This window comes from Chlorocebus sabaeus, chromosome 27 (assembly GCF_047675955.1).
Source record: "Chlorocebus sabaeus isolate Y175 chromosome 27, mChlSab1.0.hap1, whole genome shotgun sequence".
Taxonomy (NCBI): domain Eukaryota; kingdom Metazoa; phylum Chordata; class Mammalia; order Primates; family Cercopithecidae; genus Chlorocebus; species Chlorocebus sabaeus.
Window position 1 is genome coordinate 30,473,458 of NC_132930.1, and position 16,566 is coordinate 30,490,023.

Genomic DNA, 16,566 nt, shown 5'->3' on the forward strand with positions numbered 1-16,566 from the left:
TCTCAATATTAACATTCTTTTTTTTTTTGATGGTAGGATGTATATCTTTGATGCCCTAGAATAACTCTAGATAGTCCATTTTGATTTTTACCAGCACTGGTAAATTTCATCTTACATAATGCAGTGTGTCGATGGACTCCATACATTAAGAGATACCACTCTATGCCTCACGCGCAAAAAGTTCTGAAGCTCATCTGATTTTCTTTAATACTAAAAATAATTTGTCCTAGTTTCAAATTTTGATTTATTCTGGGTGTGGGGGACAATATACAATCTCACTAAATATAAATTTTACAAATAGGTATATTAAATGACAAAACGGTTAAACATTTGTTTACTTGGCATCCTGAAACAGAGATGCTAGTCCATCATTTAGGTTTTCTTAAAGAATTTCCTGTTTTATTCTTTTAAAATATGGATATCATACTGCATTTGAATTACATATACAACACTCAGATTAATAACATATATAAAACTGCAATAATTTCAATCAGTGTGTTCCTACCCATAGCAAATTCATGTTTCACTGCAGCATCCAAGTTATAAGTTCTCATAACTAATAGATTTTTTGGTAAGAATTAGATGACACATAAAATGTACTTAACTGTAACAATGTAGAACATAACAATCTTTAATAATTTCTAAGCCAATCAGAATCTCTCAGTGTCTCAACAAAATTATTATAACTATGCTCCAATTTTGTATTGTTTTGTTTCATTTAAGGTGCTAGAAATAGTTTACTTCATGTTCATATTATTATTGTAAGATAGAAAACTCCAAAACTATAGTTGACTTAAGACACATCAAAATGGCTAAAATCAATATGAAGGAATAACAATTTTTCGCTATTGTCAAGAAACCAAATAAAACATATAAACCACATGGGAGAAAAAGAATAAAAAAGCTCTACATATATGAGCGTGGTCTCTTCTCCCTCTTCCCACATATGTATAAACTTCAAGTCAATACAAATGTCTATATATACCAATATTTATGCCAATCATGGCTCTTAAAGAGTAGCCCCAGATACAAATTATGATATAGATTATAAGAAAAATAAAAATCGATCCATATACATGTACATCCTTGACATAAGTTTCAGCAACTATATCCTTTATCTCTGCATAAAAGCAGATCAGTATTAACTTGAAAACTGGTAAAGAAAGCAATTAAGGTAAGGACCATGCTGAGGACCCCAAAGTAATTTACATTATGTGAGAATTTAATCCTTTTAAATCTTTCAGGCAACAATTTGCTATTCTTACAGGAATAAAGAATCTCAGTTTTTATAGGAATAGCTTACGGTATAAAGTTAAGTAAGTTTGTCAATTTGGGGGGAAGAAGCAACAGATAGCAGTTGTAGAGATGGAGGGCGGGGATCCTATTTTAACATCAATTGAGGGAGGGACAACTAAACTGATGTTAAGTCCTAGGAATTGTAAGTAAACTAATCAAAAGTGGTAGAAACTGAAAATGATAATAATAATTGCTAACATTTAATGAATTCATAGCATATGGCAGGGTCTGTAGATACGTCATCTCATTATTCCTCATGATAACTTGGGAAGGAGAAATTAGCATCATCTGGATTTTGAGACTGTGAGGCTCACCGAAGTTCAGTAAGTTATACATGGCAGATAGCAAATAGTCTGTGAAGTTTTCATTGGAATGGAGATGTATGTGTTGCCAGAACTCTCTCTCAATACATAGTGGGTCAGGAAAAAGACTCAGGAGCTTTTTGTTCTCCAAATGGGGGTTTCGGCTAAATCAGTGATGACTATGGAAGAGACCAGCAGAGGAAAAGTACTCTAGAATGTTAGAAAAAACAGATTATTCTAGGCTGATGTAGTCATGAAATAAAGGGGGGGAAAAAAACCCCAAAAAACCTTAGATCCTTGAAAAATGGATACAATCTAATAAGACAGAAAATAAAGTGGGTATTTCCCATGGAGGTAAAGGATCTATCAAAGAATAGTTGTGAGCGGAGGCACTACAATGTTCACAGTGAATATCTGCAATAGAGAGGCCATTCTGGCTTGAGCAAAGAGCTTCTGTACAGATTGAAGGGAAGAAGGGGCTAGGAGCCTGGGTCAAAGTCAGAATATTAGGACCAATCAGAATGCCTAAAGAGACTGGATGTTACGGCATTTAATAATCATCTCTGCTCTTTCACGAAAGAGTCTGTAATTCCCATAGATACTGTAGAACTAGGCAACATTCTGCCTAGTTCTAGAGTTCCTGTATCTAGGATACTATAGATACTACAGAACTGGCAACATTTGGCCCTATTCCCAGGGTTTTGCCATAGTGTCTATAACAAAGGCACTTTAAAACAACTTTTTAAATAAACTGAATACTTTTAAACCATGTAGTAATGGGATAATAAACAATACTTCATGAAAAAAATCTGGCAACCTTTTTAAAATTATCTAATGAGAATATAAACTAGAGGTCATAATTCAATTAGCAGGCTATTACAGGAGTTCAGGGGTCACAAAGTGTGCTGTTCAGTGTTAAAGATGCAAAAAATCAAAGGTCCATTCTGTCTTATGAGATGATATAGCAGCCACGGCACGATTATGCCAATGCATATTTTGTAAATATGTGAATTGAATTCCCAATTACCGAATCAGATTGTCTTGTGTTTTGTGTTATTTTGTTTTGTTCTAGAAAGGATTTATCAAGAAATATTGTTAGATTACATTTTTACATGACAAAATGCATTATTGAAGAAAAACTGCTGAAAGCACTCTGAAGACAAAGCAAAACGCAAACATGGAGAGGTTATTGGTAGCAAACTTCATCATAGTTGTTGGAGATTATCACAGTTCGTTGTGCTTTCAGAGGGAGTGCAACCGGGCAAAATACAGGACCATGGACAGTTCCCATAGCACTGATGGGGACTTCTGCTGAGCTACTAATTTTTCTTTTATATATGAATGCCTGAGACAACCCCTTTTTATTTAGGTACATAGGAAATGAAGGTAAGTTTCATTTCAGAAAGGCAATAAAAGATCTTACCTTCATTTACTATCTATCTAAGTAAAAAGCCCTCCCTACAGGTTTGTTCAGAAGGTTCTATACCACACTGAAGACCTATTTAAGAGTAAGGATAGCAATCCCTATGGATGAGAAACCAACCTACCATTTACAGTCTCTTCAGCTTCAGGTTTACTGAAAATACTCTAGGAAGGAGCTAGGGGCATGGATACTTACAGTTTCAATCTGATACCAACGGATTTGAAATAAAATCCAATGAATGAAACAGAAAAACTAACAGATTAAAGAAGACATTTTGCAATTATGACTTAACTTACATGACAAACCTAATGAGGTCTTGCATTTGCCTGGTAAAATTTACATACCCTCTTTTCTCTGTTTGTTACATACTGATTCTATATCAAGTGAGCAACCCTTGCTCTCTTATCATTAGGAATTATGTAGATGACAGTGAAAACTAGAAAAGAGATATTTAAAGTGAGAAAAAAATTTAAAATATGATGAAATATGTAAGTATCTCTGTGTATCTGGGATAGAACCGTGAGTTTTCCTTCTATGGGTTCTAATGGATCCAATGATACAAAACTTGAAAATGACAGAGTTCCAACAGAAAAACAAAATTTCTAACTGATGTAAATAGCTCCGTAACAAAACATAGATGAACTGTCTCTATCCTGTTTGCCAAATCGTTTTATGTTAATAAATAATGTATTCCAAATTGGGCGACTTCTTTCCTAAAATGTCAGAGGAATATATATATTTATTGTCCAAATGATATTTTTGCTTACCTAAAGAGAATCATGCTGAATCATCCTGTGACTCAAAACCTTGTCTAAAAAGTAATGCATGTACAAAAAAGAATACAAATATTTTCCCCAACATATTTTTTACCAAGAAGCACTTTGTTCCCTGGAAAAGGATTATAAGACTCATAACAGACATGGGGTTAATGGAATTGAGATAATGCAAGCAAGTTGGAAAGAGATATATTTATTTATGAAGAAAGAATAGTAAAGTTTCATTGGCATAGAGGATGCACTTTGTGGATGTATGGCAAAATTAAAGAAGCAAAAAGCAGGGGTGGTTTATTTCACATAGTACATTTAAAATACATCCTATTTGAATTTAATTAATTTAAGTAATCATACTGAACTCACTAAAAAACTAATGGTAAAGTAAATTAGATTTTGTTTTTGTGATGTGACTAAAAACTAGTGATCTAGGTAATTTTAAAGTTTATATATTTGTACCTTTTTTCTTTAATCTTAGGATAACTATAAGTAAGAATGTTTTATCATAAAAACAAAAGACTTTTGAAATATTCTGGTACTTACTAAGTACTATAAATTCTTCAAGAATAAGCTCATAATTCTTGCCAGTAAAGTGAGATTTAATTTTAATATTTTTCCAAATTATCAATTAATGGAAATGCCTAATAGATACTTGAAAACAAATCAGTTGCACAATGTAACATGATCCTGCTCAAGATTTGTTTAGAAGGCAGCAAAGGCTTTACTGCATCAGTATTAAGGCTTTTTAAATATATATACATATTTCTAAAGAAAATTTTCATAAAAAATTGGTTTTATTTTGGTAAAGCATCAGTTGATAATGATATGCTATCAATACTTTAGTTGATATTTGGTTTGGGACTTTAAAAACACAAATGTAAATCCTAATTATAAACATTATAATTTAGCTGATATTTTCATATGATCTTGTTATTCTCATAGCATACCTCACTGTCTAAAATGTCAGGGAAAAAAGTAGCTTAAATTGTGGCTGGAGAAAATAAGGTAGCAAAAGAAAATGTAAAAAAATTTAATCCAGTTAAGAAATGAATAGAGAGAAGCAAAAAAGTTATGAGAAGTCCTCCCTGGAGATGTTTAAGAGCAAGATAAATGTCCATCTGTTTAGAATAGTTTCAGTGTGGCTTGCCTGGAGGAAGGGGAATGAGATCTGCTAATCTGCAAAATTTCCACAGCATCAATTCTGTATTGTTGGGATACCGCCTTGAGCATATTTAGACAATCCACAAGATTAAAGCAAATGCTTTTAGTGAAAATCTTGTGAATGCTGGAATTTGCTCTAAGGCCTGAATGTGGTAAATCCCATAAACCTGTTACAGTGCATCAGACCAGGCTTTTACATAGTGCTTTACAAAATATGGCCTGAGCAACTTCTTTTTTCTCTTTTACTCTCTGAATAACTCTGAACAGTAGCCACGATGGCACCACGCAGGGTTTTTCAACTTGTAAATGGACATACTAGAATGATACATGGGATGAAGTACTGTATCTTCTTCTTACACCAAATACTAATAATATTAATAATGCTAATATTAATGGAAATTTATTGAGTCATGACGATGACTTATGTTCACCAGTTTCATAATAATAGGAATTAAAATTTACCCTCCATTTTAATAAATTTTACCAGATAGCCTTCCTAAGTTTTAGTGATAAAACTAAATTTCATACAAACCTCATGAGATTGGAACTTTTTTTTGAACAATGTAGTTTGAACTATTTTTTAATTCTAGAAAATGCCTTTTAATGTAAAATTTTTATAATATTGCAGCTGTGATCCTAATTCATAAAATAAACCTATACATTCATTGTGATATTTGAATATTTCCCTCATTGTCTTTCACATTGTTACACGGAAGGCAATGAGAACAGTGGGAATAAATTGTTCTTTTGATCAACATCATTCATCATCCACATAGTTTCTGAAACCCCCTTTCTTCTGTAGAAACATAAGCCCCAAAGTTGAAATAACGTAGATGCCACAATACTCAGCTCCCCCCATATTCAGATCCCTATAATTCTTACCACTGCTGCTATTCAGGATACATACTGCTTTGCCTTTAAAAAACAGGGATGACCGGGTGCGTAATACTAGCACTTTGTGAAGCCAACATGAGTGGATCATTTGAGGTCAGGAGTTCAACACCAGCCTGGCCAGCATGGTGAAACCCCATCTCTACTAAAAATACAAAAATTATCCAGGTGTGGTTGCAGGCACCTGTAATTCCAGCTACTCAGAAGGTTGAGGTGGGAGAATCACTTGAACCTGGGAGGGAGAGGTTGCAGTGAGCCAAGATTGTGCCACCGCACTCCAGCCTGGGTGACAGAGTAAGACTCTGTCTCAAAAAAAAAAAAAAACAAAAAAACCAAAATCTGGGCTTGGGCACATTCCATCACTTACATTACGCACAGACACACACACACACACACACACACACACACACACACACACACAGAGTGCACTGCACTATGGTTTTACTCTTCTAATCTAACCATTCCCTGATAACTTCAAGTGATACTTTTCTCTTTGCTAGCACCTACAGCCCTTAATGTCTTGTTCAAAAATCAAGGTCTTGTATATATTCATTTAGTACTTTCTAGTATATTTTCTTTTTTCACTTTGTAACTTCATGTCAAAATGACCTATAAAAGAATAGTCATATCTAGTCAATATTGCTAATCCCTTCATGTTATACTTTCCTGTCTCCCCTTACAATGCATTTTTCAGGGTTAACTTTTAGTATTTGATTTGTCAAATACTTGCAAATGAAATACTATATTTTCATAGCATTTTACTGTTTTGAAAGGTCTTTCATACATCTTCTTTCCCTAATAACCATACCAAACCCAAATAACTATTGTTTACTTTATAAAAGTAAAAACTGGCCAGGCACGGTGGCTCACACCTGCAATCCCAGCACTTTGGGAGGCTGAGGAGGGTGGATCACCCAAGGTCAGGAGTTCGAGACCAGCCTGACCAACATGATGAAATCCCATCTCTACTAAATACAAAAAATTAGCCAGGCATGGTGGTGGGTGCCTATAATCCCAGCTCCTCAGGAGGCTGAGGCAAGAGAATCGCTTGAACCCGGAAGGCGGAAGTTGCAGTGAGCTGAGATTGCACCACTGCACTCCAGCCTGGGTGACAGAGCGAGACACCATCTCAAAAAAAAAAAAAGAGTAAAAACTAAGGCTTAATGAAGTTGACTAATTTGCTCATGCTTGCAAGTCCAAAAAATAACAAAATGTTCTGAGACTCCAGTCTTAAACTCATCTAACTGCATTAATAATTTAAAAAACTCATCTAACTGCATAAATGATAATAAAAAATCTTTACATTTTGAGAAAAAATTATGTCTGTGTTGGAGAAAAGATTTGAAAACTTTGCTAAATCAACATCCCATTAGATAGAACACTGACTAACCTCTGTTATCTCTAAACTTTTAAAATCATATATTTTAAGGATAAAAACAAAATATATAAAGAAGAATCCCATCACGACTGGTCCCTACTTCCATGCGTATCCTTAAATGTGGGTGGAGAGCCACTTGTTTACTTGGATTCCCTGAATATCTTTACTAAGAAGATTAAAAGCCACCTGTTTTCAGAAATTAGAGGCAATTCTATTGTATGATTGCAAATAGCATTACTAAGGGAGGGTCAACTGTAGCTATTGCCGTAGTTTTACAGCTAAGTGAAGGCAACTTAAGTAAGTGTACATAGGAATTCCTGCACACTGTTCTGGCCAGGTAGATTTGAACACCATGTATCACTGAGTCTGCCTGAAGACTTCCCGAAGCCCTAACTAGCAAAGGTAAAAGGAAAGCATATAAAATCATATTAAATTGAGCACCCATAAAAACCTACAGCCATGGTTTTAATGGCTTTATACATTTATACCTTAGAAGCTTGTAGTTTTCTGTCTTTACCTGTACATTTAGAAAGTACAAGTTTAAAAAAAATCATTTACTTTAAGGAGAAGACATAGAGGCCAAAATCTGTGGCTTTATAAACAGTTGTCTTCTTTGACAAGGGAAAACATCTGTCTTACTTTTGCTATTGAAAAAAAAAAAAGGCATCAGATCCAACCATGGAGAATTCTGAATATAAGTTAATTCTTGAAAAAGTGCCTGCCCTGTTTATTACTAGCTAAGAAATATTAAATTCCTGACAGTTAATCTCAGTACACAGGGGCTTTTCTCCCTTATATTCCAAACCAACGTAAAAGCTAAGAAAAACATTTATGTCCTAGGATTCATAGTCTATCGAAAACCATTATTTTTAGAAGCTAATATAGCAGTTTAAAATTGAGAGAGAGATATATTGATATTATGATTGTCAATGAGATCTTAAATCTGATATGTACCTTTAGAAATATAGGCACTTTAAAAAATGCTTATAATTGAAACACCAGACTAAAGATTTATCGAAGGAAAATACAGAAATTCACTTTTAGTTTTTTAAAGGATGCTATAAATATATTCTTTCATGAGGATATGAAGGAAAATGTAAGAAAAACATTCACACAAAGGGAAATACATAATTTTGTCTTTCTCATGCTTTTGGTATTTAATGAAAAGTATGATCTTAAAACTCTGGAAAAAGTTGTAGCTCTAGGCTACAGGTGTCTCTAAGAAGAAAATATTATCACTATTTCCAGAAAAGAATAGTCTATATTCTTATAGTACTTCTAGCAATCTTGAAAATAGAACATGGCAGAACTGGCCCAACAATAAAACTAACAGTTTTATTTCTAATAAACACCAACAGCAACTAAAAACATAGTTACTAAAGTAAGCTGACAGAAAAAGTGGGAAAAAAATCATAAATACCTGTGAATCAAATCACTTCACAGCTTTCGAAAGATTAATCACAAGGATTAAAGACTGAATTTAATGATGACTTGTTTCCAGACATCTTCTAAATGAGCATCTCGTCAAACAGCTTGTGAAAACAATTGTCAATTTACTGTTACAAGGTCTCCTTTCTGACACTTTATTTAATATAAACTTGACTTTGAAAATAGATAGTAACTTGAAACACTATAAATTTAAAAATATATACTTACAAATTTTTAATGTCAACTGCCCCACGGAAAGCTTTTCTTGGGATTGCCTGAATTTGGTTTTCACTGAGATCACTAAAAACAACAACAACAAAAAGGATCACGTTAGAGAATATTATTTAAAGATTATTTTAATCCAAATGTTTGAGAAGTTATAGGATACCAGAAAGAAAAAGAAAATCCTAAAAGGATCATAATTAAATCCATGGCATTATATGCAGTTTCTAATATAAATATTTTACATTTCTAATATAAATTTAAAAGTTGGAATAATGGCTTCTTGAAGTATGCTTCTAGATCTTTAATTTTATAAGAAACTATAAAATACGGTACTCACAAATTTAAGAGTCACTCCGTTTCTGTGTAACAAAAACATTTCTTTAAAGAATAGTAAATTGTTCATAATTCAGTTTCAAGGGATTCTGAGCTTTTAGTAGTTTATATTTCTCCAACACCCCTGGTGTAACTTTTAAAGTATATAAGAAAGCAGCCTCCTTAATTTCCCAGAGTGGAGTGGGTAAAAACTGATAAAACCTGGACAGTATGATTAAGTTTTCATAGTACTTCTAGTAATCTTGAAAATGGAACACGGCAGAACCGGCCCAACAATAAAACCTACAGTTTATGCATAAAATATTAATAGCAGGTTGATATAAAACCTTCTTTAAATAATTCTATTATAATCATAAACATAGACTGTCTATATTTGCATTTTAATTTAATTGAGAAATACGTTTTAATCACTGAACAAAGCACTCTGAGCTGGAAAGAGCAGTTTGTAAAAATCACTCATCTCATGAAAGGGATCATTATTTTTCCTTCAGAGAATTCCAACGCCAATTCTATAAGCTCACATAGTATTATTAGCCTTAACGAGTAGAATATAAATATGCATTCAAGAAATGTCAATGAAAGCAGAAAATTCTCATCTAGTTTTAAGTAACATTACCACATAGTAGAGTTGAAATATCAAACAAAATGAATTATTATAGCAACAATGATGGCATTAAAATTATCTTTAAAATTCTAGGATAACTGGTGCTCACAAAGAAATACGAAGCTACTAACCACAGGTGCATAGCAGATGAAAACAGAGCCATTTTCCAATATGAGGAGGCATATTGGACAGATTCATCCACATCCTCTCCCCCACTGCTGCTTATGATCTGAATTTCTTGTTCATACACTTGTGGTCGTGCAATAGAGAGAGAGAGAACTGGCAGATACAGAGATTTAGTGTGTGGTCTTGACCTTATTAGCACCAAGTTTTAAGCAATGAAGATTTGCATTTATATCTCAATATCCTCAGTGTTCAAATAAAAAAAAGTTTGCTAAGCAGTTCGTAAAATATATACTAGTCTATCTAAAGAGGAAAGGTCTATAGCACAACAAATTATTTCAAACAATAAATTTACAAAATGTGCTTATGTAGGAGTTAAGGCAGCCATCCATTTCCTTAGTGATGTAGTGTGTTACTGTTTTCAATAGTTTCAGTATATCCCTAAGAGTAATAATCCTTCATTTCCTTAAAAATTGCTTATTTCTCCAGTTTGCCATTGATTTAGATTGACTTTCTTCCTTTGCTTAATTACATCAAGTTAAGAATATTTAACAATATATATTTAAAAGCCTTGATGACAGAAATAGTGTTCAGAGAAGGCAACAGAACAAAGAGAAAGCGAAGAAATATAGCAGACACAAAAATAAGTAATAAGAAATGAGGAGGAAAACATTGCATTCAAGAAAATTTGAATCTGTTTACAATGCCTCCTGAAAACTATATAGTAGTGTTTCTACTGTTATATCTTCGCCAATTCCATGTTTTCTAATCGCTTATAATTTTCCACTTCAAAGACCAAAAAAATGCCTTTAACAGTGTGTAGATGAATAAAAATGGCAGAGGTGTTTGCTCCAGACTTTGCCTGCTCCTAGGCTCTGCAGCCTTCCCCTTCCCAACAGCTGGGGCAACGTCATTCCCCACCTATAGCTTCAGTTCTGCTCAGTCTCTATGCACGGTTTTGTCTTAGAGTAACGGAAGTAGGGTGGGCTGGGCAGAAAGGGAGATGATTTTAGGTGGTTTGTAGAAAAAACAGCGAAACGCACAGTCAGAATGCCATTCCTTCTAAATTTGATTTTAGTCCTTCAAATTACCTTGACAGAATCCTAGGGCATCAAATATCTAAATCCTGCTAATAGAATTTTTGTTTTGTTTTGTTTTGCAAAAGTGTGAGAGTGCCTTGCTCAGAGCCTCCTTATTCTCTTAAGGCTAATGGTTTATGTGTGACTATGCCCTGAGTAGATGGCTCCACAGGCCACACTATGGGGTCTCAGTTCTGATGCCAAGGAGTAATTATGGATCCCAGACTCCTTCAGTTAAGTGGGCCATGTGCAACCACAGCAGGAGGAAGAAACTAACACATTTTTAGTACCTACTACATGCAATAGTTGCTTTTTAAGCAGAAATTATTACCTTATAACTCTATTTCCTTTATTCCTCACAACTACCTTATAAAATAGATACTGTTTCTTGGTTTTACAAGAAAGGAAACTGAGCTTCAGAGATGTTAGGTGTTTGTGCTAAACAATGAGACAAATTGTTAAAATAAGTATGTGGAAAATATAGGTAAATATTTAGCCAAGATTTAAGGATTTCTAAAGATGATTTCAGGAATCTCAGTATGTCCTTTCTATAGTCTGGAATTTAGAAGGTTTTTCCCTAACTCATCCTAGACTCTGACTTATTGTCATTTGCAAAATGATGCATTAGACTATGTTTGAACAATGATCTATATTTTCTATATATAGTCAACTGAAGGTTAGCAGTTATCTCAGTCCAACATATTGTTATTTAATATCTCCTCCACGTTGCAAGGGCTACTGAGTTGGGTAAGGCCAATTTCCTGTCTTCAGGAATTTTCAAATCGAGTGAAGATGAGGCGAATAGCCAAACAGAAGGAGGAATACAGTGAATTCCAAAAAAAAAAAAATATTGAGAGTCAAAAAAGCAAGAAAGCACTTGGAATAAGAAAAAAAAAAGATCATATGAATGTGTCAACATATAAAAGCAGGTGGACGGGGCAGAATAGCAAAAACCAGGGCATGCAAAAAGTACACTTTGTACTTTTTATTCCAGTAGTTTGCAGTCTGGTTTCCTAAGAGGGTACAACATATGCAGTGGAATAACAGGAGAAGGGGTGGAAAGGACAAATCAATGGTGTGCTGAGTGAGACATTACTGACAGCAGTGTATTGTTCTGTGAATTGTGTGGAATGAGCAAAATGAGTCAGAACTACTGAGTCAGTGGATGGAGCTGCCGAGGGAGGAGTCTGTAATTATATCACTAGGTAATAGAGTGTAACAGTGTGTTTCAGAGGAAGAAAATGGCTTGACTGGAGTTGATTTTTTGGAAGACTAATCTGGAAATTGAGTTTCAGACTTTGTCATACCAACTTGGGAATGCATCCTTATTTCAGCGGACAATGGTGTAGAGAGGAAGGTGATAGTCGGGAGGAGGACACGGGTTCTTCCTTAGATTAACTAAACTGGCTATGGAATTTCGGACAGATACATGGGGTCAAAGGTTCAAATTTAGTTATATTGAATTTGGAGGTCTAGACAAAGACTTATACAACAGCCGGGGAAAAGACAGTGAGAACCTAAAGCAACCATCAACCATCAATTCAATGCTTCCTTACTCTGGGACAGTTAGTGCATGAGACATATCCATACTATAAACAGAAAAAATAGAGAAGACCCAGAGTGATCTTAGGGATGCATGAAGAACCAAAACTTAGACGTGGATTGCATGTGAAGATGGATTAGGTAAGGGACAGAGACGTCACACAGGTCACTTTGAAGTTAGATGAGAGGACCATTAACGAAGTTGGGAAATCAAAAGGGCAATTTGGAGTGCAAATTATGATTATGGTTTTGAAAATTCTTTAAATCTAGTTGGAGAGATGTGATATACATATAGATATAGATAGATAGATAGATAGATAGATATGTATATATACATACATATGTATCACAGTTTGAGGACAATGAAAATAGTTTATGGTAAGTAAATTATAAGTGGTATCTGAGAAAGATAATCAAGGAGACAGATCAAAGAAGGAACAGTCATTGGCGGCTTGGTTGACCCAGGCCACCTTCCAAATAAAATGAGATCTTATGTGAAGCTTGTTTAAACTGATTAACCTTGGTAATTCTCAACCTTCAATGCTGGGGGAAGAGGTGGGACGTGGTGGGCGGCAGGAATGGAAGGAGGGAGGCAGCTTGTCAGAGCAATTGAGAACATTGACTTCAGGGCCAGATTATCTGAGATTAAATTCTAGCTCTACCATTTATTAGTCATGTGACCTTGGGTCACCGTGCTTACCATCACAGTGCCTTAGTTTCTTCATCCCTATTTCATAGGATTGTTAGGTGGATTCAATGAGTTCATACTTTTAAATTGTTCAAAAACAACTTGGCACATAGTAGGGACTACAGAAGTGATTTATTCTACTTGGAGACTCTTTTACGTGCTCCTGAGTGTACCTGCTAAATTCCCCAAAGATCACTGTAGTCGATGTGAGACATTTCTGATGGGAGTGCACTGTTCTGTGAACTGCGTGGAATGAGCAAAATGAGTCAGAACTACTGAGTCAGTGGGATGGAGGAGTTTGTAATTATATCACTAGCTAATAGAGTGTAAAAATGTGTTTCAGAGGAAGGAAATGGCTTGATTGGGGTTGATTTTTTAGGAAGATTAATCTGGAAATTGAGTTTCAGAGCAGGCAGGGAAAATGGGCAGAGAACCGTTATCAGGCAGTGTGTCAGAGAGTCAGTGGGTTTCCAGTGAAGTAGGCGATGTTTTTAGAGAACACTACGTAATAAAGTTAGGAGTTAGCATCTGGTGCAAATGTAAAATCTTCAATGGAAGTTAACATGGGTGTCTTCTCAGGGAGCGCTTACAGCCATTCAAGTTTGCTGAGTAAGCAAGTAACAATGGAAGAAGTGTTTGGAAAAGAGGAGCATGCTAACAATGCACAGGGTATTGGGGAGTTAGGATTGAAGACAAGAAAACTAGGTTAGTTTTGTTAAGAGGATACTGCAAATGCTCAGGCATGATACTATGGAATTTTCCAAAGATATTAAAAATATTGAGCACCTTAAACTTGAAAACCTGGTTTATTCATTTTTTAAGATCACAGAGAAATGAGGGGAGCTGGAAAGACTTCCCCATTCTGAAGCTCATCCCAAAGAAAAGATATGAAGAAGGGTGAATGTAAGCATTTTCAAATAGGAAGGGTATTAATTCCTGGTATTTGACCAATTGGAAAGATACAGGCCTCCCAGAGCCAAGTCTGAAAAGTGTCTTACTGGCCAGTCATGAAACCATGGAGATTCCCATTTTAGACCCTCCCCCTTCTACTATATCCAATTCATTCCCAAAAGTACCCCAGCACTGTCCCCAGTCAAGTCCCTTTCTCCATTCTCCAATGCCATGGTCACTGGTAGAAACTTTGTCAACACTCTTCATCAATGACTGAGACTCCAAACTGATCTCCCTGCTTTGACTTATGATTCCTTCCAAGGCATCTCCCACACTGGTACCAGAATTGTATTTCCAAATTTGAGTTTATATCAAAACAAGTCTTCCTGAAGTCTTCTCATCTCAGTTAAGGACACACCATCCATACCAACATTCAGACCAAAAACTCTAGAGTTCTCACTGACATATCACAATCTTTTACAATCGACATCCAAACCACCAGCAAATCCTCTCAGCTCTATTTTCAGAATATATCCAGAATCTGACCTACTGGCACCTCTAGTCCCCTGATCACACGTACCATCTCATCTTGTCTGAGTTACCTAATAGTCTCCCAACCATCTCTTTGCTTCTGCCCTTGCATTCCTAGAGCCACATCTAGTCACATCTCTGATGAAAACTACAGATATCTTGCCTCATTATAAAGAAAGCTCAAAGTGTTATAAAGGTTTACAAATCCCCCCCGCAAAAATCTGGTCAGCACACCCTTTTTGACCTTATCTATTTTTACCCTTCCTTTCACCCTCTCTATTTCAGTCACATTGGCCTCCTTAGAGTTACCTGCAAACTCTCATTCTCTTACTTCAGGACCTTCCTTGATACCTGCTGTGACTCTCTTTCCACCTCATTCTTTCACTCATGAATTTCATGCTCTTAATTCACCTTTTATATGATCTTCCAAATCGTTCAGCTTTTGCACATTCTCTTTTTGCCTCAAGCACCTACTTCCTATCACCATAAGATGGAGAATTAAACATTGTTCAAGATGCAGACCAACTCCTCAGCTGAGCCTAGTGCTAAAATCTCCATAACCTAACCTAGTGCTAAAATCTCATAAATGCAAATCAAAACCACAATGAGATACCATCTCACACCAGTTAGAATGGCGATCATTAAAAAGTCAGGAAACAACAGGTGCTGGAGAGGATGTGGAGAAATAGGAACACTTTTACACTGTTGGTGGGATTGTAAACTAGTTCAACCATTATGGAAAACAGTATGGCGATTCCTCAAGGATCTAGAACTAGATGTACCATATGACCCAGCCATCCCATTACTGGGTATATACCCAAAGGATTATAAATGATGCTGCTATAAAGACACATGCACACGTATGTTTATTGCGGCACTATTCACAATAGCAAAGACTTGGAATCAACCCAAATGTCCATCAGTGACAGACTGGATTAAGAAAATGTGGCACATATACACCATGGAATACTATGCAGCCATAAAAAAGGATGAGTTTGTGTCCTTTGTAGGGACATGGATGCGGCTGGAAACCATCATTCTTAGCAAACTATCACAAGAACAGAAAACCAAACACCGCATGTTCTCACTCATAGGTGGTAACTGAACAATGAGATCACTTGGACTCGGGAAGGGGAACATCACACACCGGGGCCTATCATGGGGAGTGGGGGTGGAGGGATTGCATTGGGAGTTATACCTGATGTAAATGACGAGTTGATGGGTGCTGTTGATGGGTGCAGCACAGCAACATGGCACAAGTATACATATGTAACAAACCTGCACGTTATGCACATGCACCCTAGAGCTCAAAGTATAATAATAAAAAAAAAAAATCTCCATAACCTTTGATGCTGTGCAAAGTACTAAGCCTCTCTCTCCATTTGCGTATCTGTAAGATGAACTCATATAAATATATCTTAGAATTGTTTTCCATAATTACAAATAAGGTTTGCATTAACAACATAAATTAGTATTTGCATCATTAGATAATAAAATTATTACATGATTATTTTCATTACTGGGGAGTCCCTTGTTCCCTCTTTTGAACTCTTAAGGTGACTTGCGCTGTTATTTAGTATAATTCTGTTATTTAAGTTGACATTTTTAGGTTTCATATACAAGTGAGATCATGTGGAATTTGTCTTTCTGTACCTGGCTTATTTCACTTGACATGATGTCCTCCAGGTTCTAAAAAAGTTGATCTCATAAAAGTAGAGGTTAAAATGGTGCCTACCTGATCTCATAGAAGTAGAGGGTAAAATGGTGCCTACCAGCGGCTGGGGGGGGATTAAGGTGAAGTGGGTTGGGGAAATGTTGGTCAAATAACATATATTTACAATTACATAGGAGGAATAAGTTCCAGAGATCTACTGTATAGCAGGGTGACTATAGTTAATGAC

General features: G+C 35.5%; 1 protein-coding gene across 2 annotated transcripts in view; it reads right to left on the reverse strand.

Annotated features, from left to right (window-relative positions):
• SLIT2 (slit guidance ligand 2) overlaps nt 1–16,566 on the reverse strand; it is a 375,237-nt gene that overhangs the window by 148,073 nt on the left and 210,598 nt on the right. For both annotated transcript variants that reach the window (XM_008017787.3, XM_008017785.3), the window contains exon 5: nt 8,878–8,949. In XM_008017787.3, coding sequence (XP_008015978.3) covers nt 8,878–8,949 — 72 coding nt within the window. The remainder of the gene's footprint in view (nt 1–8,877; nt 8,950–16,566) is intronic.